At 53.7% G+C, this 17621-nt stretch overlaps 6 protein-coding genes and 1 non-coding gene across 8 annotated transcripts; 1 reads left to right on the forward strand and 6 right to left on the reverse strand.

The window, feature by feature from the left end:
* Positions 1-130: 130 nt before the first annotated feature.
* Positions 131-2175, reverse strand: ACRALDRAFT_211618 (uncharacterized protein; the record flags this gene model as incomplete). Of its 2 annotated transcripts, XM_071023743.1 has the most annotated exons (12): positions 131-440; positions 485-547; positions 596-629; positions 662-709; positions 764-784; positions 834-857; positions 936-962; positions 1026-1062; positions 1184-1228; positions 1286-1362; positions 1437-2094; positions 2152-2175. In XM_071023743.1, the coding sequence occupies 12 exons, from the start codon at positions 2173-2175 to the stop codon at positions 131-133; spliced, it is 1368 nt and encodes a 455-aa protein (XP_070873959.1). The 2 variants fall into 2 exon arrangements, with proteins under 2 accessions (XP_070873959.1, XP_070873960.1); XM_071023744.1 differs by lacking the exons at positions 131-440; positions 485-547; positions 596-629; ... (5 more) ...; positions 1184-1228; positions 1286-1362 and having other exon boundaries at positions 1363-2094.
* On the forward strand, positions 988-1059 carry ACRALDRAFT_t182. The gene has a single exon. It is a non-coding gene; the product is annotated as a tRNA-Asp (tRNA).
* A 597-nt stretch (positions 2176-2772) lies between the features above and the next one.
* Positions 2773-3030, reverse strand: ACRALDRAFT_2070328 (uncharacterized protein; the record flags this gene model as incomplete). Its single annotated transcript, XM_071022154.1, has 2 exons — positions 2773-2860; positions 2957-3030. Coding segments are annotated over 2 exons (162 nt in total), but the record flags the coding sequence as incomplete, so codon positions are not given.
* Positions 3031-3527: 497 nt separating this feature from the next.
* On the reverse strand, positions 3528-5338 carry ACRALDRAFT_1043644 (uncharacterized protein). The gene is made up of 3 exons (XM_071015316.1): positions 4976-5338; positions 4815-4877; positions 3528-4671 (listed from the first exon to the last, which is right to left on the reverse strand). The coding sequence occupies exons 1-3, from the start codon at positions 4992-4994 to the stop codon at positions 3758-3760; spliced, it is 996 nt and encodes a 331-aa protein (XP_070873962.1). The 5' UTR covers positions 4995-5338; the 3' UTR covers positions 3528-3757.
* Positions 5339-5439: 101 nt separating this feature from the next.
* Positions 5440-8435, reverse strand: ACRALDRAFT_1077120 (uncharacterized protein; the record flags this gene model as incomplete). Its single annotated transcript, XM_071018598.1, has 3 exons — positions 5440-6437; positions 6576-8296; positions 8393-8435. The coding sequence occupies 3 exons, from the start codon at positions 8433-8435 to the stop codon at positions 5685-5687; spliced, it is 2517 nt and encodes an 838-aa protein (XP_070873963.1). The 3' UTR covers positions 5440-5684.
* A 1430-nt stretch (positions 8436-9865) lies between these two features.
* ACRALDRAFT_2042763 (glycoside hydrolase family 18 protein) lies at positions 9866-11192 on the reverse strand (the record flags this gene model as incomplete). Its single annotated transcript, XM_071021283.1, has 4 exons — positions 9866-9952; positions 10024-10598; positions 10698-10929; positions 11004-11192. 4 exons carry the CDS (start codon positions 11190-11192, stop codon positions 9866-9868), a joined length of 1083 nt encoding a protein of 360 aa, XP_070873964.1.
* Positions 11193-11899: 707 nt separating this feature from the next.
* Positions 11900-13529, reverse strand: ACRALDRAFT_1077122 (uncharacterized protein). Its single transcript, XM_071018599.1, has 2 exons — positions 12965-13529; positions 11900-12196 (listed from the first exon to the last, which is right to left on the reverse strand). Exons 1-2 carry the CDS (start codon positions 13115-13117, stop codon positions 12029-12031), a joined length of 321 nt encoding a protein of 106 aa, XP_070873965.1. The 5' UTR covers positions 13118-13529; the 3' UTR covers positions 11900-12028.
* Between the last annotated feature and the right edge of the window lie 4092 nt (positions 13530-17621).

The following is a 17621-nucleotide window of genomic DNA, read 5'->3' on the forward strand; positions in this document are numbered from 1 at the left end:
TATATACCGAGAAACAGACGATCCCCCGAAACTGTCGCCATTCCATTCCACCGACTCGCCACCGCCAACCCATACAGTCAAAGCAGAGCCAACACAAAAAGGCATACACCGATTGCATCGTATCAAGGTCTCACTTCTCAGGCTTCTTCCACTGCCCGGCCTTCTCAACCCCCTCGCCGGCCGCGTTGGCGGCGCTCTCCACGCCCGTGCCGAGGCTTCCAACGGCGTCGCCGACGGGTTGGCCCGCCGACCCGGTGACGCTGGTGACGGTGTCGCCCACCCCGCGGGTGGCGGCGCCCGCGACGTTTCCGACTGTGCGGGAGACGCCGCCGACCGTGTTACCGACTGTCGAAGTGGCCAGCTTGGCGGCGCCAGTCACGCCCGTGTCGGATTGTTCTTGCTTCTTGTCGGCCATGGTGGTATGTGTTTTGTTTTTGTTTCTTTATGTAACTCTTTGACGTCTTGTTTCCTGTTGTGTTCGTACAAGTAGTGGCAGTGGTACGGTACGTCAAGCAGGTGGATTGTGATGATTGTTCTCAAGGTTGGACTTTTGGGGGGTGTCAGAGAGACAATGGACAAAGAGGGGGATCAGAACAAAGGATGGCAAAGAAGTCTTAAGTAGGACGGCCCTTGAGTGTCGTCACCAGAGACCTATCCGTACGGGCGTCCATGTGCCGGGCGAAGAGACCCGGGGAAATGGACAGCAAAACTGACGTCATCCGATTCAAAAGTCACCGAGCTCAAACATCATCTATCCTGTTACAGCGTAATGTAGACCCCTTCTCTTGCATCATTTGCGTGCAGTTGCGACTCTCTGGATGGTTCTAAGAAACTCAAAAAGGCGGAGTCGCGGTAGACTGGGGTGGCAGTGGTTCTCGTGATGGTCCGCCGACGATCGGAACAAGCAAGATTAGATTAGCCCGCCAAGATGGTACTTACCATATAGGACGACTTACCAAAGTCTATGCTCAACAGCAGCAGCTACCGTCTCCGATCGTATAGTGGCTAGTATGCCAGCTTGTCACGCTGGAGACCGGGGTTCAATTCCCCGTCGGAGAGATTCTTTTTTTCCCATTCCTTTTTCTTTTTCCTCTTTTTTATTCTTATTTCTGTCATTTCTTTTTTTTTTTCTTTTTTTTTTCTTTTCCCACTTACGTCAGCTTCGGACTACCGCCTATTTGACTTCTTCGTTCGTCTCCATCACCATGTTTGATTGTCTCCATCCGATCTAAAAGCTGCGTTTCCTTTCTCAAATCCTCTACTCAATCCCGAGCAAGCAAGTGACAATGACAATACCATCGCCTCCCCTTGCCAGCACATCCAAGACGTTCCGTGCCGCCCCAACTGTCTGTGGTATGCGCCCTAGAAATGGCCTTCATCCATGGAATCGCGCTTGGATCCGTAGGAACCCATACCCGACCCGTGACTCTTTCCACGCATGTGGAAAATAGCCCCCGGGCGCTTAGTAGGGTAGTTGCGGGCATCCTGAGAGAGCCTCCCTACCCTGTGTCTTCGTGCCTGGCTCGCCTGGGACGGCGGTCGGGTCTCAGCCTGCGCCCTGCGGAGAGCTTCGGCCGCCCGCTCGATTTCCTCAAACTGCTCTCGGAACGCCGGCTGCAAGTGGGAAGGCAAGTCGGGCGCAACATCGAGACAATCGCCCACTTCCTCCAACTGTTCTCGGAAGGACGGTTCGCCAACTTGGTCGTGCAGCTTGACGTCGCCGGCGCCGTCGCCCGTGCCGTTCTGACCGGTCGATGCACCGTTCGCCAGGTCCTCTCTCTTGATGCGCTGCTGATGCCAAAGTGTGGAATCCATGCCCCGGCTGCTGTCGCAGTCCATGACTTCGCCGTACTGGCTCTTTCCGGGCGAGTTGACTGGCTTGCCCTGGTTACCCGAGGCCGCCGTGTCGAGCCAGGCTTTGAGCCTATGGTCCTCGAACCCGCCCATCACCCAGTTGTCCGTGGGGTCCTTGATGCCGCCGGGGGTTCTGGCTTTGAAGTTGTGGCCGCCGCCGGAGATTGCGGACAGGGCGGCTGCGGACAGGGGGGTCCAGGTCACGCCCTGCGGTGCGCTGGCTGGGGGGGATCGCGTCTTCTGGTAGAGGTGTCAACATGACCCGGGAGGTCTGGAGAGAGCGAGTCTGATTCTTACCAGACAGTTCTTGGGGGTTTCCATAATCTCGCCGGTTTTTCGGTGCGAATCCTCTTGGTTTTATCCGAATTTGCCCAACGGGGTCAGGGATCGTTTTCTTCAGGAAGTTGAAGAAGAATCGTTCGTGATGTCTACTGGCGTATCTTCCTCGGATGAGATGGGAAGGCGGAGGCATGTGTTGCTCTTGCCTTTCAGGATACGAATGTATGCCGCCTGCCCATCCATCTGCCTCGTGACTTGCAAGTCAAAAGCGGAAGGACATCAGCAGAAAAAGGGGAAGGAAAGGAGGTGCCTGCCCAGGTAACCGCAGCACTTCACGCCTGTCATGCTTTTCATTCACCTCATTCCCCAGACCTCCGAGGGGAACGATCAACAACCGAGCACAAGCATCTGACAAGCCCGGTCATATGTGTAGATATGGATCTTTTTTGGTACGTCGGGGCCTAACGTCTATTGCATTTGTCCTGCTGCTTCGTCCTCCCTCTACTCATGCTTCTCAACTCAGCAACCAGCGTGGCATGCCACAGCTCCCGTCACCTTGTCCCTCATCCAGCACATTTTGCTGCGTGGTTCTTACTTGCTGCTGCCGTTGCTGCCACTGTTGAAGGACTCTCTGACGTTGCCACTGGGATCAGTGTACCTCGAGTATCCCCGGCCATCGTCGTAGTATGTGCTGTTGTCCCTGTTTTGGTAATACCAGGACCCGTCCCTGGCGTGCCCAAAGCAAACGATTTCAGCCGAGTTCCCCCAAGCGGCCCAAGGGGTAGGCGAAGACAAGACCCGAAAAGAAGGACCGTTCACTCACCGGTTCGAGTAGTGGTATGGATTGGGGTTGGCGTAGCTGGGGTTGTAGTCCTGGACCCGGTACCTGTTGCCCTGTTTTTTGCCTCTGGCATCAGTGACGTTCATCTTGCTCGTATCGCACGTCGGTGCTGAGGGAGGGATGATATAAGGGCAGGGGAACGGACATCATTGTTCACGCCGGAGCTCGTGTAAGTGTTGCCATTCTTGTCGGCCATGGTGCAAGTCGTGCGAGATGAAGGGAGAGAGTGTACTTTCCGGTCAGTATTGCTCGAGCCGTACAATGCGATGTTGCCAGAATAGAGACGGACGACAGAAGAAGTATTTGGGAGGAGTCACGGGAGATGGCTCTCATTTACGTCGTCCGGTAGCACAGCTTGGCGCGTCCCACATCACGACAGATGGAGTAAGGTCATGATGGAGCTAAAGCAATGAGGCTGGTCAGCGAGATTAAGAATGCCCATACTAACCAGCTCGGGCTTATCTGCCCGGGCATCGTAGCAATGCACAGTCCCTTGCTTGTTGGGGGGCTTGTTGGGGTGTCGTGTCACTTCCGTTTGTCCCTGTGTGTTGGATGAATGCATGGAACCGTCTGGTCAGATGCCAATGCTTCTCTGTTCGATGTCTATCTATGGACCATCCAACCTGACTGGCTGATTCAAGTCCAAAACTTGGACGTCGCTTCACACAGGTTGGTTCGAGATGCGTCTCTGGCCACTCTCGTCTTCTTCCTCCTCCTCTCTTTCTCTATATATACGATGCATACAATGCACAATATGCTTGGACATCATAGACAGGATGCAAGTCATTCCTTCTTCTCGTCCAACTCGGCCTGGACGCTCGGATCGTACATTTCGGTAATGTACTTCTCGGCATCGAGCGCAGCCTGGCATCCCGAACCCGCACTGGTAATCGCCTGCCTGTACCGCTTGTCCTGCACGTCGCCAGCGGCAAACACGCCCTCAATGTTGGTGAGCGGCGTCCCCGGCTTGGTGATGATGTACCCCTCATCGTCCGTCTCGACCTGGCCCTTGACGAGCGCCGTGGCGGGATCGTGACCAATAGCGTAGAAGAGCCCGTTGGCGTCGATGGTCTCCTCCTCGCCCGTGACGGTGTCCGCCACAACGAGGTGGCTCATGAGCCCGCTGTCGTCGCCCTTGGCCTCCCTGGCCGCCGTGTTGTACCGCACCGTCACCTTGGGGTGCGCCAGGAGCCGCCGGGCCATGATGGCGCTGGCGCGGAGCACGTTGCGCCGCACGAGCACCGTGACGTGGCTGCCGTACTTGGTCAGGAACAGGGCCTCCTCCGCCGCCGAGTCGCCGCCGCCCACCACCACGAGCGGCTTGTTGCGGAAGATGGGCACGGCGCCGTCGCACACGGCGCACGCCGAGATGCCGCTCTGCCAGTACTTGTCCTCGCCGGGGATGCCCAGTCGTCGCGCCGACGCGCCCGTCGCCAGGATGATGGCGTCTGCTGTGTGGGTCTCGTCCGGCGACCACTCGAGCGAGTACTTGAACGGCCGGGCGGAGAGGTCCAGCTTGGCCACCGTTTCCGTGATGATCTCCGTGCCGAAGCGGAGGGACTGCTGGCGCATCTTGTCCATGAGCTCCTGGCCCATGATGCCGTCGGGGAAACCGGGGTAGTTCTCGACATCGGTCGTCGTCGTTAGCTGGCCGCCGGCCGCGATGCCGTTGGCGAGAAAGCCTTCGTATAGGACCGCTGTTGGGGGCCAAGGGGGCCAGAGTCAACCCTCTGATCTGTCATGTAAAATGCCGCAGTGGAAGACCAAAGGGGAAGCGATGGGTTAAAGATGAAGCAGAAGTAAATAAGAAGGAAGAAGGAAAGAAACCGGCCACACTTACGCTTTAGTTCCGCACGAGACAGGTAGACAGCGGCGGTATGGGCAGCGGGCCCGGAGCCGATAACTGTTCATCCCACTCATGTCAGTCACCAGTCACCCATGACCCCTCCTTACTCGACAACTTCGCGCGACAGCATAGGTAGGATCGACATAATCACGTACTGACAACCTTGCTATGCATCTTTCTTGCGCTCGCACCCAATTCTATAGGTTTTGTCGCCGTGTTCTTCTGAAGAGTGGTCGCTGCAGCCGCCAGGGACAGTCCGCCCACGCTTGAACGTAGGGTCCGACGGATCGTCGACGAAAACAGCTTCGCGGGTTTTTTTCGCGGCGTCGCCCACGGCCTAATGTGCCTGTGGGTAGGATCGGGCGAGGGATGGAAGGGAGAAGGAAGGAAAAAAGAGGAGCTAATCGGCGTTTTGTTTGGTGTGTTGAGAAAACTATTCGTAAGAGGTCCCTGCGCCGTGTCCTAGTTATCGAAGAAATGCGAGGATCGGGGTTCAAGACAAAGTCGGTTTTGTACCCTCAATCTCATTTGCCCCGCGTCGGAATTTGATGGTGGGGGAAATGTCGCCATACCTTGGCGCCATTCCTTGGTTTAATAAGCGAGCAGCTAGTGATTACTGATTACTCATACCATGATTAGAAACGGGCGCCCTAGAAATAGGAGGTTCACCGGGTAGAGTCGGTACAGTGGTATGTACAGTAACTTGACTTAAGTGTCGAGCCGATGTACCTACCAACGCCCACCTACAACGTGGTGTTGAAAGTAGTACATCGGCTCGACAGTTTTGTCTCGTCACTGTATCTGGTACGTCGCGGGAAAGGGGGTTCTAATCATCACAAGACCCTCAGACCTCTGCCAGACCCTTCACCGAGAGCCATCCTCACCACTATCCCTCTTCCCGAACCGCACCCCGAATCCACCCAAGTCCCGTCTAAAGAACTTGCCAAAGTTCTTCAGGTTCTCATTCATCGCCTTCTCCGCCTGCTGTCCGACGCCCGCCGCCCCCGCCGCCGCCCCGCTCTTCTCCGATCCGGCCCCGCCCTGCCCCAGGTCCCTCGCCGCGCTCAGCAGCTTCTCGCCCAGGCTGGACGCGTCGAATTTGCCCTGCAGCCCCGTCATCGCACCGGCCCCGCTACCCGCCGCCGACGATAGCGCCGAACCGGCCGCGTTCATCGACGCACCCCCCATGCTATTGGGCCCGACTCCGACCCCGCCGACGCTCGCGAGACCCTGGCCGCTCAGCAGCGGGGTGAGGAGCGGGCTGCTCTGCGCCAGCTTCCCCTCGTGCGCGTTGCTGTCGCGGTGGACCATGAAGAGCTCCATCAGGTGGGATTGGTCCTGCCTCCGGACGCCCTTGAGTTCGAGTATCTTCCTGAAATTGGTGTCGGACCGGTCCGCGATGTGGATCAGGTAGGCTTGTACCAGACCTTCTGGCGGCGACGGGCGTACCTGAAGCGTCTTGAGGAGGGGGTCGATCCGGTTCATCGTCTGCGTCACTCGTCTGACATATCCAGCCGGCGGTGGCTGCGGTTGCGGTTGCGGCGTCGCCGATGCCTTGTTGTGGTACGATAGCAAGTTCTCAAAGGCCTTGGTCATGACGTACTTGTCAAGAAGCATCTGAACGAGTCCGTTAGGTCTTCGTTTGGAATAGAATAGTAGTGGCAATGAAAGGATACATACCTGCTCGGCAGCGACTTCAGAGATGGGCTTGCACTGGACAATAGTAGACATGTAGGCCGTCGCCAGATGATCCACCAGGTTGTCGCAAAACGCCCGCGCATACTGCGGCTTGCCCAGTGTCGTCAACACCTCCTCGGCCTTTCCGTTGACCGCCTTGAGGAGCTCCCCGACGTACGAGCTCTGATCGCCGACGCTCTCCATCGTGGCCCAGTTGGTGTTCCGCATCTCCCTCCACGGGCCGTCGCATTGCCTCTCCACCATGCGCACAAGCGCCAACACGGCGGCGCTGGCCACGCCCAGGAAGGCGTCTGCTTGTGAGGAGAGGTCGATCTTCTCCTTGAACTCGGCATCGATCCTCCTTTTGATGTTTTCCTCCAGCTGGTTGGCGTTGATGGACCAGAAATCGGCCGTGTTCAGTACCATGATGGTATCCTGCAGCGACGGGCCCTGGGCGCCGCCCCTCTGCAGGAAAAACAAAAGAACCTGCTGCGCGTATTCGTCCAGGTACTTGGCCAGCGTCTTGGCGAGGTCGAAGAGCCTGTCGCCCGTGGACAACTTGGCGCATTGGGACAGCGTGCGCTTGTAGAAATGGAAGAGCTCAATGGCCGAGGAGATGACGGCGTTGGGAGAAAACTCCTCGTCCTCGGGGATCAGCCGGGCCTGGTTTCGGTATTGGGGGATCATGCTCGCCAGCTGCTTGTCCTGGTTCTCGATCCACAGGCTGAGATACGGCACGAACGCCGCGGAGATGGATCCGTGAAAGTGGGACGTCCGGTCGTCGGCAGAGCTCAGCGTGTCGATGCTGGCCCGCACCTCGTTGGCGAAGCGCCTCTCCAGGCCGTGCTCAAAGTCGAGCGTCTCCTGGAGACAGCTGAGCAGCAGGTTCACGTCGAGCTTGGCGCCGTCGGTCCGCCGCATGCTCCTCTCCAGGATCCCCTTGTAGTCCTCCCTCGTGCCGTCGCAAAAGGCCACCGCGAGCATCTCGCTGACCTTCCAGTGCGCGGGGAAGATGACGGCGTGCTCGTCCTCGTGCGTCTTGAGCGTGCGCCTGAACCACGCGTACCTCCTCCCGATATTGTCCAGGTTGCCGGCCTCGTCGTTTCCGCGGAACAGCTGCCGGTACTCGCGCAGCTCGGTGTTGACGTACCAGGTCGTGAGCCGGGACCGCGCCGTATCCCCCAGCGCGTCCATGACGAGGCACGCCTCGACCAGCATGCCCCGCCGGGCGGCCACCTCTCCCTTGGCGAAGGCCATCTCAAAGTCCTCGCACACCTGCTCCAGCAGGACGCGCTGCAGATCGGCGACCCCTCTGCTCAGGGCGGCGATCTGGTCGATGCCGCGGTAGCTGTTGAAGTGCTTCATCAGCTGCAGCACGGCCTGGAGGAGACTGGCGCACTCGCGGTACTGGCGCGTCTTGGCCAGTCCGCGGAGCTGCTCGTAGGCCGTCGTGAGCATCTGGAGCCGCTTGAGGGCCGTCATGCTCAGCGTCAGATTCCGCTTGGTGCCGTCGAGGCGCTTGATGTCGGCCGTCATGGAGGTGATGTTCTGCTCGGTCTCAATGGCACGCGACCGCACCGTTTCGATCTTGCGGAATAGCTGGGCGAGCTCGGCCTGGGCCGACCGCATCCGCTCCAGGCTCGAGTTGGCGCCGTACGCCTGGTTGATCTCGAGCTCGGTGATTTCGGAAGAGACGTCATCCTTGTGGTCGCGAAGGGTCTGCGAAACCCGGCTGATGGACGAGACGGTCGATGGGTGGGAGAAGAGGAGGTTCAAATGGTCGATCGGATCGTAGTCCACTGCCCACCCCAACAAATGTTAATAGGGACGGAGCTTTGCAAATCTCTGGTTGGAAAAATGGCTGGGTTTGGGCAACGGCAAGGGGAGAGAGCAACCTGCATCGAGTGAAGTTGGTTCATCTAGTAATATTGTGCCCATATTCACGGACATGAATCCATACGGACCGTTATTTGGTGCTTGCGATTATGCGTTGTTCAGTCGTCTGCAGACAGTCGTCTCCAGGTTCGAGTCCAATGTTGGAGGTGAGTCTGTCGAGTATTACGTACCGTACCCCCTGACAGGTATCCACTTCCCGGCAATGCTCTATCGTCACGTGTTGATAACAAACCGACAACCATTACCTAAGGTACCTTTAGACCTTACTGGGGATCAACGTAATTACGGCCCCACCCCAACTGGCCCACGAATACGACGCCCAGCTTACGAATACGCAACACATCTCGCAATCTCTTCACTTCTGGACATTGGTTGCGAATCCTTCAGGCCGAACATCACCTGAACGAAAATTATTCACCACAATGATTCACGCATACATCGACCGCCGAGTTCCGCTGAGTCCAATCCAACGGGCCTCTCCCGGAGCTACACTCCGAGATCAAACCGTTAGGCCGCGATTGGTCGATTGGCCTGTGGAACGGAAAACGGAGCATCACCTCCGGCCGCAAAGGCGTACGGAACGGGTCGATTTTCTCCCTCCACGGTCCAGCTAGGGACTCATCTGAACACGATGGTGATCCAAGGATGAATCGACTGAGTAGAATCGACTGGGCGAAAACGCGCGTGGGAGAGCTGACTGAGAGTGGCAGACACCCCGACTGGCGGGGAATTTGGACTGCGGGACCTGGTCAAAGGGGTTGATGAGGGCGCGGCATTTCTTCTGTATCGCATTATAACAGCTGGTGCAGAAGAACCTTGAGCAAGCGCCTAGCTGGTTTCAATCGGACACGCGAACTGGTGATATCCCGAATGGGTGGATCACGTATTGCAGAGAGATCTCTCCCCTGTTTCCCCAACCTCCCATTTTATTTTCATTTTTCTCTCGAACGGCGGTTGATTGCACTTCCATTTGATGGATATATCCAGTTTTCCTTTTCCCCGTCCATTATCCATGCCCCATGTACTCGATATTGATCTATCATTTATCACAATGCAAGAACCCTTGGCACATGCTCGTCATGTTTTGCCCTTTTTTCCTCTTCTTTCCTTGTTTCTCCTGCAGCTGATAAACCGCATATCCATGATTCCATGTGCAAAGTCCCGACAGGGGACATAAACGGAGAAGGCGTGAAAAACGGAATGCAGGTATAAGGAAGGCATTCCCCGTAGACATCAAGCGCAGATAGCCACAATCTGACAGTCATGTCCTTTTGTGACCTTGTTTGGTCTCCGCCCTCCCGATGGTTGTCGACACGACACGGGCTATTCTAGCGCTCGGCGTGGTCTCTCCGTCGCCGACAAGGCCTGAAGGGCAAGGTCCATAATGCCGTTGACAAACCGATGGTAGGAGGAAGTCGTATCAATGAGGTCGGTCTCCTATTGCGACGACCAACCAGAGCTCGATGGTTCGCTCAAGAGCTGTGGAGGGCTTGAAAGCCGGCGGCCACCAAGCTTCGCGAGCCCTTCCCGTCGGCTGGCCCATTCCAGTAGAACAGTCCCTGCAACGGCATCTCAGTCAGGTCGCTCCGTGTCCTCTTTTCTCCACGCCTTCCTGGACCATCCTACTTACCCCTAATCCTTGCTGCTTGCAGAATTGGGCCTTCGTCTTCACCGTGTCGGGGTTGTCGTACGTCACGAAGCCTCCGTTGGGTCCAACGCACTGGGCTGCAATCGCGTTCTTGTCTACAGATTCCTTGGCCCCGTTCAGGGGTAGGTTCTTGTACTCGAACGTGCCCGTCGTCTCGTCTCCGCCTGCTCCTTTGAACTTTTGCCCAGGGCCGGTTGCGCCGAGGAAGCTGCGTCCGTAGAGTGGGATCCCGAGCAGTATCTTCATCGGCGGAAACCCTTGCGATAGGATGTATTGCACGGCATTGGCGCCAGACTCCTCGTCCCTCTGCAAGGCGTAGAGCTGGGAATGGTGGCCGCTTTTCGGCGTCCAGGGGCCGAAGAAGTCATAGGCCATGAGATTGATGTAGTCGAGGTACTCGGCACTGCTCTGCAGCGGGATGTACTGCAGGATGCCCCTATTGGCGGGAAGAGCCGCGGTCAGGAGGTACTGGTCCTCTGGGAGATGAATCCGCACCGTGGCTAGGAGGGATAAGAAATCCTGGCCCTGTTGCGGGACACATGGAAATTCCCAGACGACTTCAGGAAGAGGAGGGGGAACAAGAGGAGAAAGGAGGCCTGCGTCAGCTACCGTCCGCCCGATGAACAGCGACCGTGGACTCTCCTCGACTCACTCACTGTCAATGCCATCCAGCCCGGATGCCTCCACCAGGCCTTTCGCGGAGCGAGCAAAATTGTCACGGCACAGCGTATTTCCAGCTACGAGAGGGAAGACGGCCGACGATCTCCCACCGCCGATGGACAAAACAACCTGTAAGTGCGGGTGCTTCTGCTTGAGGTGCATGAGTGACCCTAAGCCGCCCTGTACGCCGTCGACTGGAGCGCCCGCATCGGCCCACTCGTCGCTCAGCTGCCTCGAGAGTCAACTTTGGCTGTACATACTCGGTACTCCTCCTTTTCTCACCCTGCGCAGGAAGGGCTCACAAAAACACCACCGTCCGGCGATACGTCCGCAAAGGCGTAGTAGACGTGGTTGGTGAATCCATAATTCAACGCGCCCGGAGTGTCGCCCTGGTATATCCGTTCGTTTGGGAAATAGATGGCGTTGGTATACGCCAGCTTCGAGATGCTTTTGCCTCGGCGCGTTCTGCGAGAGGATGACGAGGAGCTCATGCTGTTGTCGGTCGGCGTCTCATCTGTCGCTCAGATGACGGCAGGATCGAAGAGGAGCGATGTGAAGTGCCTCGAGTTGGGCCAGATAATACGACAAGCAGGTGGAACGGAGGCATGTTCCCCCGTCCGACCGTAGAAGGAGTCAAGTCGGGCAGCAAGCGAATCCAGGAGGGAAGAGAAGGACAAGATCGTCCGCCGTGCCATTAGGAAATAGCAGGCCGTCGGGCTATATGCGCCGACCAGGAAAAAGTGTGAGGGTGAGTAGTATACCTAGCGGTATGGGGCAGACTGTGACCTCTGGCTACCCGGGCATCGTGGTGGAGAACGCTCAGTATCGAAATTACCAAAATTACAGAGGGTCCAGGATGCCACGATGCTAGGACGCCACGGACGCATGACATAGTTTGGGACAGGGGTGCAATGGGGAGCGGGGCTCCGAAATAGGTAAGGATATGGGACAGGGTATGGATGAAACTCGCCAATCTGCCCGAGGAGGCGAGAAGACGCTTAGGCGCGAGGAAGCGCAGCCGTGGGTAGAGGGGGGACATTGAAGATACAATACCTTCTGCTTCGTTTGGTTAGTTGACTCCGTCTCTTTCCCGACAATCTTGCCGCCAGTTTCTCATATATATGTGCCAATTACCTTGGCGGGGTGGTTGGCGATTTGGCGAAGTCGCATGAGGGACGGGATGGAGCCCCTGAGGGATCTTGGGCCGAGGGTACTTTTGGCACTCCGATCCAGGGTATCCTTCGGGTTCTAGGGACCTCGATGAGTACGCTGTAAGAGGATCAAATACAAACGTCGGTGACCGATTTTGTGCCGGAAGCTTCTGACTTCAAGCGCTGTGCTTGGCAACTGCGGCGAATAGAGGGACGGGAAACAATGAGGCAAGGATCAGGTCGCGACCCATGATCGGATTCGGCCCCCTGGGTCGTGTGAGGCCACGGCCACATTGCGACCAGCTGGTGGTGATTGACGGAATCCCGATTCTGTCATCTAGCTTCTAAACAGAAGGCCGATGTCAGGACAAACTGCACAAAAAGTCACGAGAAGTTTCAAGGGAACTGATGGCCAGGAAAAAGTGTGTTCAGGACGCCCGTGTTGGAACGAGAGAACCGGGCCGGGATGCCGGAAGTTCGGCAACCAGTGTTGAGGAACGGGATGAATTTCAAAGTGAAACTTGAGTCAACCTCGGTTCCTTTGTTCCTCTGGCAAACGACACGAGCTGCCAATTTCGGACCACAAAAGTCGAATATACGGGTGGCAGCCATGTGGGCAGTGATTTGCTGATTTGCGGCTCCGGCGATGTTGCTGTTGGCCAGGGCTCCAGGCTTCTAGAAGCGTAGTGGAAAGAGGGGTGCCACGAGGTTTTCCCACCATTTATTCGTATGGCGGTCAGCACATAGTAATCCCTGCTACCAGCGGCCATTCGCACTAAGAGTCTTGTCTTGAGTTCTCAGAAACACTGGCCGGTTACGACCTCGACAGTGAATGGAGATCCCTCTGTCAGGTCCGTCATAGTGGTTTCCGGGCCTTGCTTAGCTCGGCGACAGTCCAGGTCAGGGTGTGGGAATGACAAGTGGAGCGGGTGCAAACCAGTTGTATTATGACTCTTGTTGACTCTTGTCCATACCGCCGACCTCTCGACTTTGAGGTTGGGTGGACGACGAGCGGTGTGTTGCGTTGAGGGGGGGCAGCCAAGACACGTACAAGGTAGATCGAGGGAGGGTCGGTCTCTTCGCTAACTGCCGACAAAGGAGCGACAACATACTGTAGGCTCTTGCAAAGAGGCCGCCGGATAGCAAGAAAGAGCGGCGGCTTGGCTTCCCATTGTGATCCACAGTGTAGTTTGAGAAGACGACGGGGTTAGTGGTGGAGACGCCCCTCGCTCGCCCTGCATGCCACGTTGGCAAGCGCCGCCCATGTCCCCGGCCCTCCGTCTTGAACAGTCATAAGTCGATGGCTTAGGTAGGATAGAGAGGGGCCGATCCGATGACTTGGGGTTGGTGAGGTCGACCGATGCGGCGACCGTGAGATGGGTGCCCAATGGCGTGGAAGACGTCGTCGGCTGGGAGTCTCCCTCCGCGTGTAGATGAGTGGATAGGGCTAGCGTGAGTTTCCGAGACACTTGATCCCGAGCCAAGTCGGTCTCCCTTGGAGGGCGCGGCAGTTTCAAAGCTGGCCGCTGGGGTTTGGGGGTGCAGTCAAAACGAAGGGTCAAGGAAGATCACGGAAAGGGTCGGGGCTTTATTGCTCACGGAGGTAGGTCATAGGTACCTTGGTGAGCAACCAAGTACAAAGTTCCGCAAAAGTCCTCGCACCTTGATGGAAAGTCTCCGAAACTTCTTGGGACGCCTTGAGGTAAGGTCAAAGGAACCTCGCAAGCCGCAGGGCCGAGTAGACCTGTACAAACCAAGGTACGTTGTACTGTAGGAAACCATTACCAGACGGCCACTTACAAGTTACGAAGTACATGTGCAGAGTCCAAGTCGATGTCAAGACCTAACGTATGCCTACTAGCCCGTGTTGGAAGTAAAGTACAGAATACTTGGCGAGAACGTAGGCAGTCGCTAGGTAGGTATTCACGGAATCTCGTCTGCCGGCGCTGCTATTTACATTAGGTTCCGCAAAACTAGAATGCCCCAAGTCCTGATGACGCCAGTCCGTCCGCGATTTGTATTTTCGTCCGACTCTAAGGGTCGCCCTGGTCAGACCAAGCAGACCCTTCTATACAACGTACAACGTACATATTCTGAAAGGTCCTCTTATTATTGGTGGTTGTGGGTTGAGGATGATTTAGAAATAGATTTGTAATAGCTAGACAACTTTAACACGGCTATCAGGCACTATACGACTGTCGTTAATGTTTTATTCCGTTGTGTACACCGCAATAAGTCCCAATAGTATTACCCCTCTCTACGCGAGTACGAAATATAAACTGTCAATTATATACCTTACCGGGAGTCGGTGGATATTAGTTGTCCTTGGATGGTAGTCTATCCTTGCTCGGTTTATATCGGCAAGATGTGTGGCTATCCTTGGATAGAGAGCTATCCTTAGAAATAACACTATCCTAACTTTAACCTAGGAGGTGCATAGCCAATAAGAAGCAAGCATGGTCAAGACATATTACTGGTGCAATTTTTATATAGAAATATATGAATACGATGTAATTATACTTTATATCTATGCCTGTACTAGGGCTCCCCTCCTAAACTACTATACTAAGTCTACCTACTGCTATAGAAGAGGTCCTGCTGCTATGGAAGAGGTTAGCTTAATAGGACTGCTTGATGGGACTCTGTAGATAGGACTCTGCTTACCTCTGTTATCGTGGAAAAAGTCTGCCTTAGAAGAGGTCTACCGTGGAAGAGGTTAGCTTGATAGGACTGCTGGATAGGACTCTGCTTACCTCTATTATCGTGGAAGAGGTCCTGCTGCTATGGAAGAGGTCCTGCTGCTATGGAAGAGGTCCTGCTGCTATGGAAGAGGTTAGCTTATGGACTGCTTAATAGGACTGCTGGATAGGACTCTGCTTACCTCTGTTATCATGGAAGAGGTCCTGCTGCTATAGAAGAGGTCCGCTATGGAAGAGGTCCTGCTGCTATGGAAGAGGTCTGCTATGGAAGAGGTTAGCTTGATAGGACTGCTTAATAGGACTGCTTGATAGGACTGCTTGATGGGACTCTGTGATAGGACTCTGTGGATAGGACTCTGCTATAGAGGGGTGGATCGGAGACCCAGTGCTATGTCGTTAGGATATCACGTGACGTTATAGGACACGCGCATCTTTTTTTTCATTTATCTTGTATATTATATATACGTGGCGACGCCACCCAGACACAGAGGATACCGATCATCCTATATAATTATTATCCTTTTAACCCTAAGTTTTACCATATTTATTATATTCACTTCGTTTAAGCTACGTTGCCCTAATCAGAGCAGCACGCACTCCTAGGAACCTTTTCTAAAGGTCTCCTTATTATATATATTATTTTGGTTATATACACTTTATAGTCTTAAGCACTCCTGTTATCGAAGACTTATCCGAGATTATACTACCCGAGCCGTTCTATATAGTAACGGCTTCGCCTTTCTTTAATTAGTGCTCGGAGGCGGATCTATTCGGTGCCTAGGGAGTCCTAATCCTCTAATCAGGGTAACCGAAAGCACTTAAGGGGAGTTCCGGCCTACCTAAACGAACTATACGTTAATTACGGAAATAAAAAGGGAAGTATATAGCTAAAAGGCCAAGATTAAAAATAAAGTATTAATATTTAAAATTAGAATAGAGATTACGATAACAGCCTAGGAAACCTGCCCCCCTAAGTGGCCTTAATAAAACCTAATAACCAGAAAATAGGGACGGATCCTCCCCACTAAAAACAAAATAAGAGCCACGGATAGAGAGATAGGCCCCCACCGCTAATAAGGTAAAGGTGGACGGAAAAGCAAGAGATAGCTAAGAAAAAGGTACGATAAATAGAATAAAGAATAGATTAACTATAAAACAGATTCCGGATATAGTATAGATATAGACACGGAGGGCGCGCTCCCTTACCGGAATAGGAAAAGCTACGGATATAAACTATTAGGGGCTATAAAGCTTAGATATAAAAAAATCTTTTACTATAACCTATTAAGTACAAAACGACGATAGTATAGGGTTAACCTTACTATAATCAGGGTAATAAAGGCCTATACGAACAGCGGTAAGTCCCTAACCCCGAGAATTTTAAGAAAATCTAGTTATATAAGGCCCCGACGGTTAGAAGAACCTATTAAGGAGCCCCGAGATACCGCGCCCTTATAGACCCGGCGGTTAAATAAACCTACTAATAGATCCCGGATATAACTTAAACTAATCTCCTATAATAGCTAGCGATACCTTATCCTATTCCTTATAGGTATCTCCGTTAGTCTAACTATAATAAGTTCCCTCCTAAGCCTTAGCGGTAAATACTTATATTATATCCTTTAAGGCCCCTAAGAAAAGGGCTCCTCCTACCCCCTATCGCTAAGTAGAATTATCCTTAGACTTATAGACTTAATACACGATTACTTCTCGTTTCTTAACCCTTTCTTTCTTAAAGACCCAGATTCCCCTAATCTACCTAAACTAATAACTATAATAGATTAACCCCCCCCTTTTAATAATATAACGGCCTTATAATAAACCGATTATCGCGACCCCCCCCCTACGGTTATAGTCTATAGCGACTCTAAGCCTAATAATAACAGCACGTACGCGGCTATCCCGACCCTAGCGACCACGGTTACGCCTAATTAGGGTAACGCCGCTCCTACAGCTAACCCTCCTCTCCCGACCGCCTCGCTTAGGCAAGGGGATATAAACCCCGGTATCGGCCTATTAATAACTATCTCTTACGGTTAGGGCGCCCCGGTATCCGGCTATAGAGCTATATCGGCTTCCCCTTCGCCTAATCAGGGTAACCCGAATCCTAGCGGCGGGCTAGTTACCCCCGTCCCCCCCGTTTCCCCCGGACCAAGCGCTCCCTAGTAGGCCCACGCTCCTAGTATAAAGGTCGCGCCCCCTAATAACATCCTAAAGAACTTTAAGGCGAACCTTACTATAAAGACACTCGCGGCTATCCACTAGTATATTAGCCTATATAACGATAAAAGGGATAAAGCTACTATTACGTCTCGCGCGCCCCTAAACCCCTTTACTAAGGGAGCCCCTCGCTTTAACAGGACGGCCCTATCCACCTTCCTTAGGGATTATTAAGACTACGCTAAGCTTAACCGCCTTAGCGAGGCCGATAAAATCTCCTATATTAGCCTATTCACGGAGGCTAATATCTATCCTACGGTTAATAAGATAATCCGACTAGTCGAAGTATCCGGCGGCCGATAAAAGAACCTAAAATAGCGGCTTATTAATAAATACTCCTACCTAGACCCTAACTAGCAGCTCGACCTATCCGATAAAGTACGCTAACTACGACTTACTTATAAGCATAAAAAGGTTAAGATAGTCTAATAAGTTAAACGGCTATTAACGAGCGTTACGGTATAGAAGTTAAAAGCTAACGAAGTTAGTGGCACCTTCGTCGAGGACTATAAGCTTTATAATATCTTCCTCGCTATCCTATACTAAGATATTAATATATAGCTCGTAAATCGGATAAAGTATAAGTTCGTTAACCTAAAGAACCGGCTACGCAGGTATTATAACCTATCGGATATACTAAAAGAGTGGGCAGAAGATATCTAGGTAGCCGATAGGCGGCCTATTAATAAAGTAATAAATATTATAGATATTCCTACTCCTACGCTAACCACTAAACCGATACTAGTTATTACGCCTCGGCCTAATTAGGCTAACCCGATAACGTATACGCCGATTATTTTACGGAGGCCTACTATAGTGCCTAAGCTAGCTATATAGATAAGGAGCGATA

Source organism: Sodiomyces alcalophilus (assembly GCF_042370955.1).
Source record: "Sodiomyces alcalophilus JCM 7366 unplaced genomic scaffold ACRALscaffold_5, whole genome shotgun sequence".
In the NCBI taxonomy this organism is placed as follows: Eukaryota; Fungi; Ascomycota; class Sordariomycetes; order Glomerellales; family Plectosphaerellaceae; genus Sodiomyces; species Sodiomyces alcalophilus.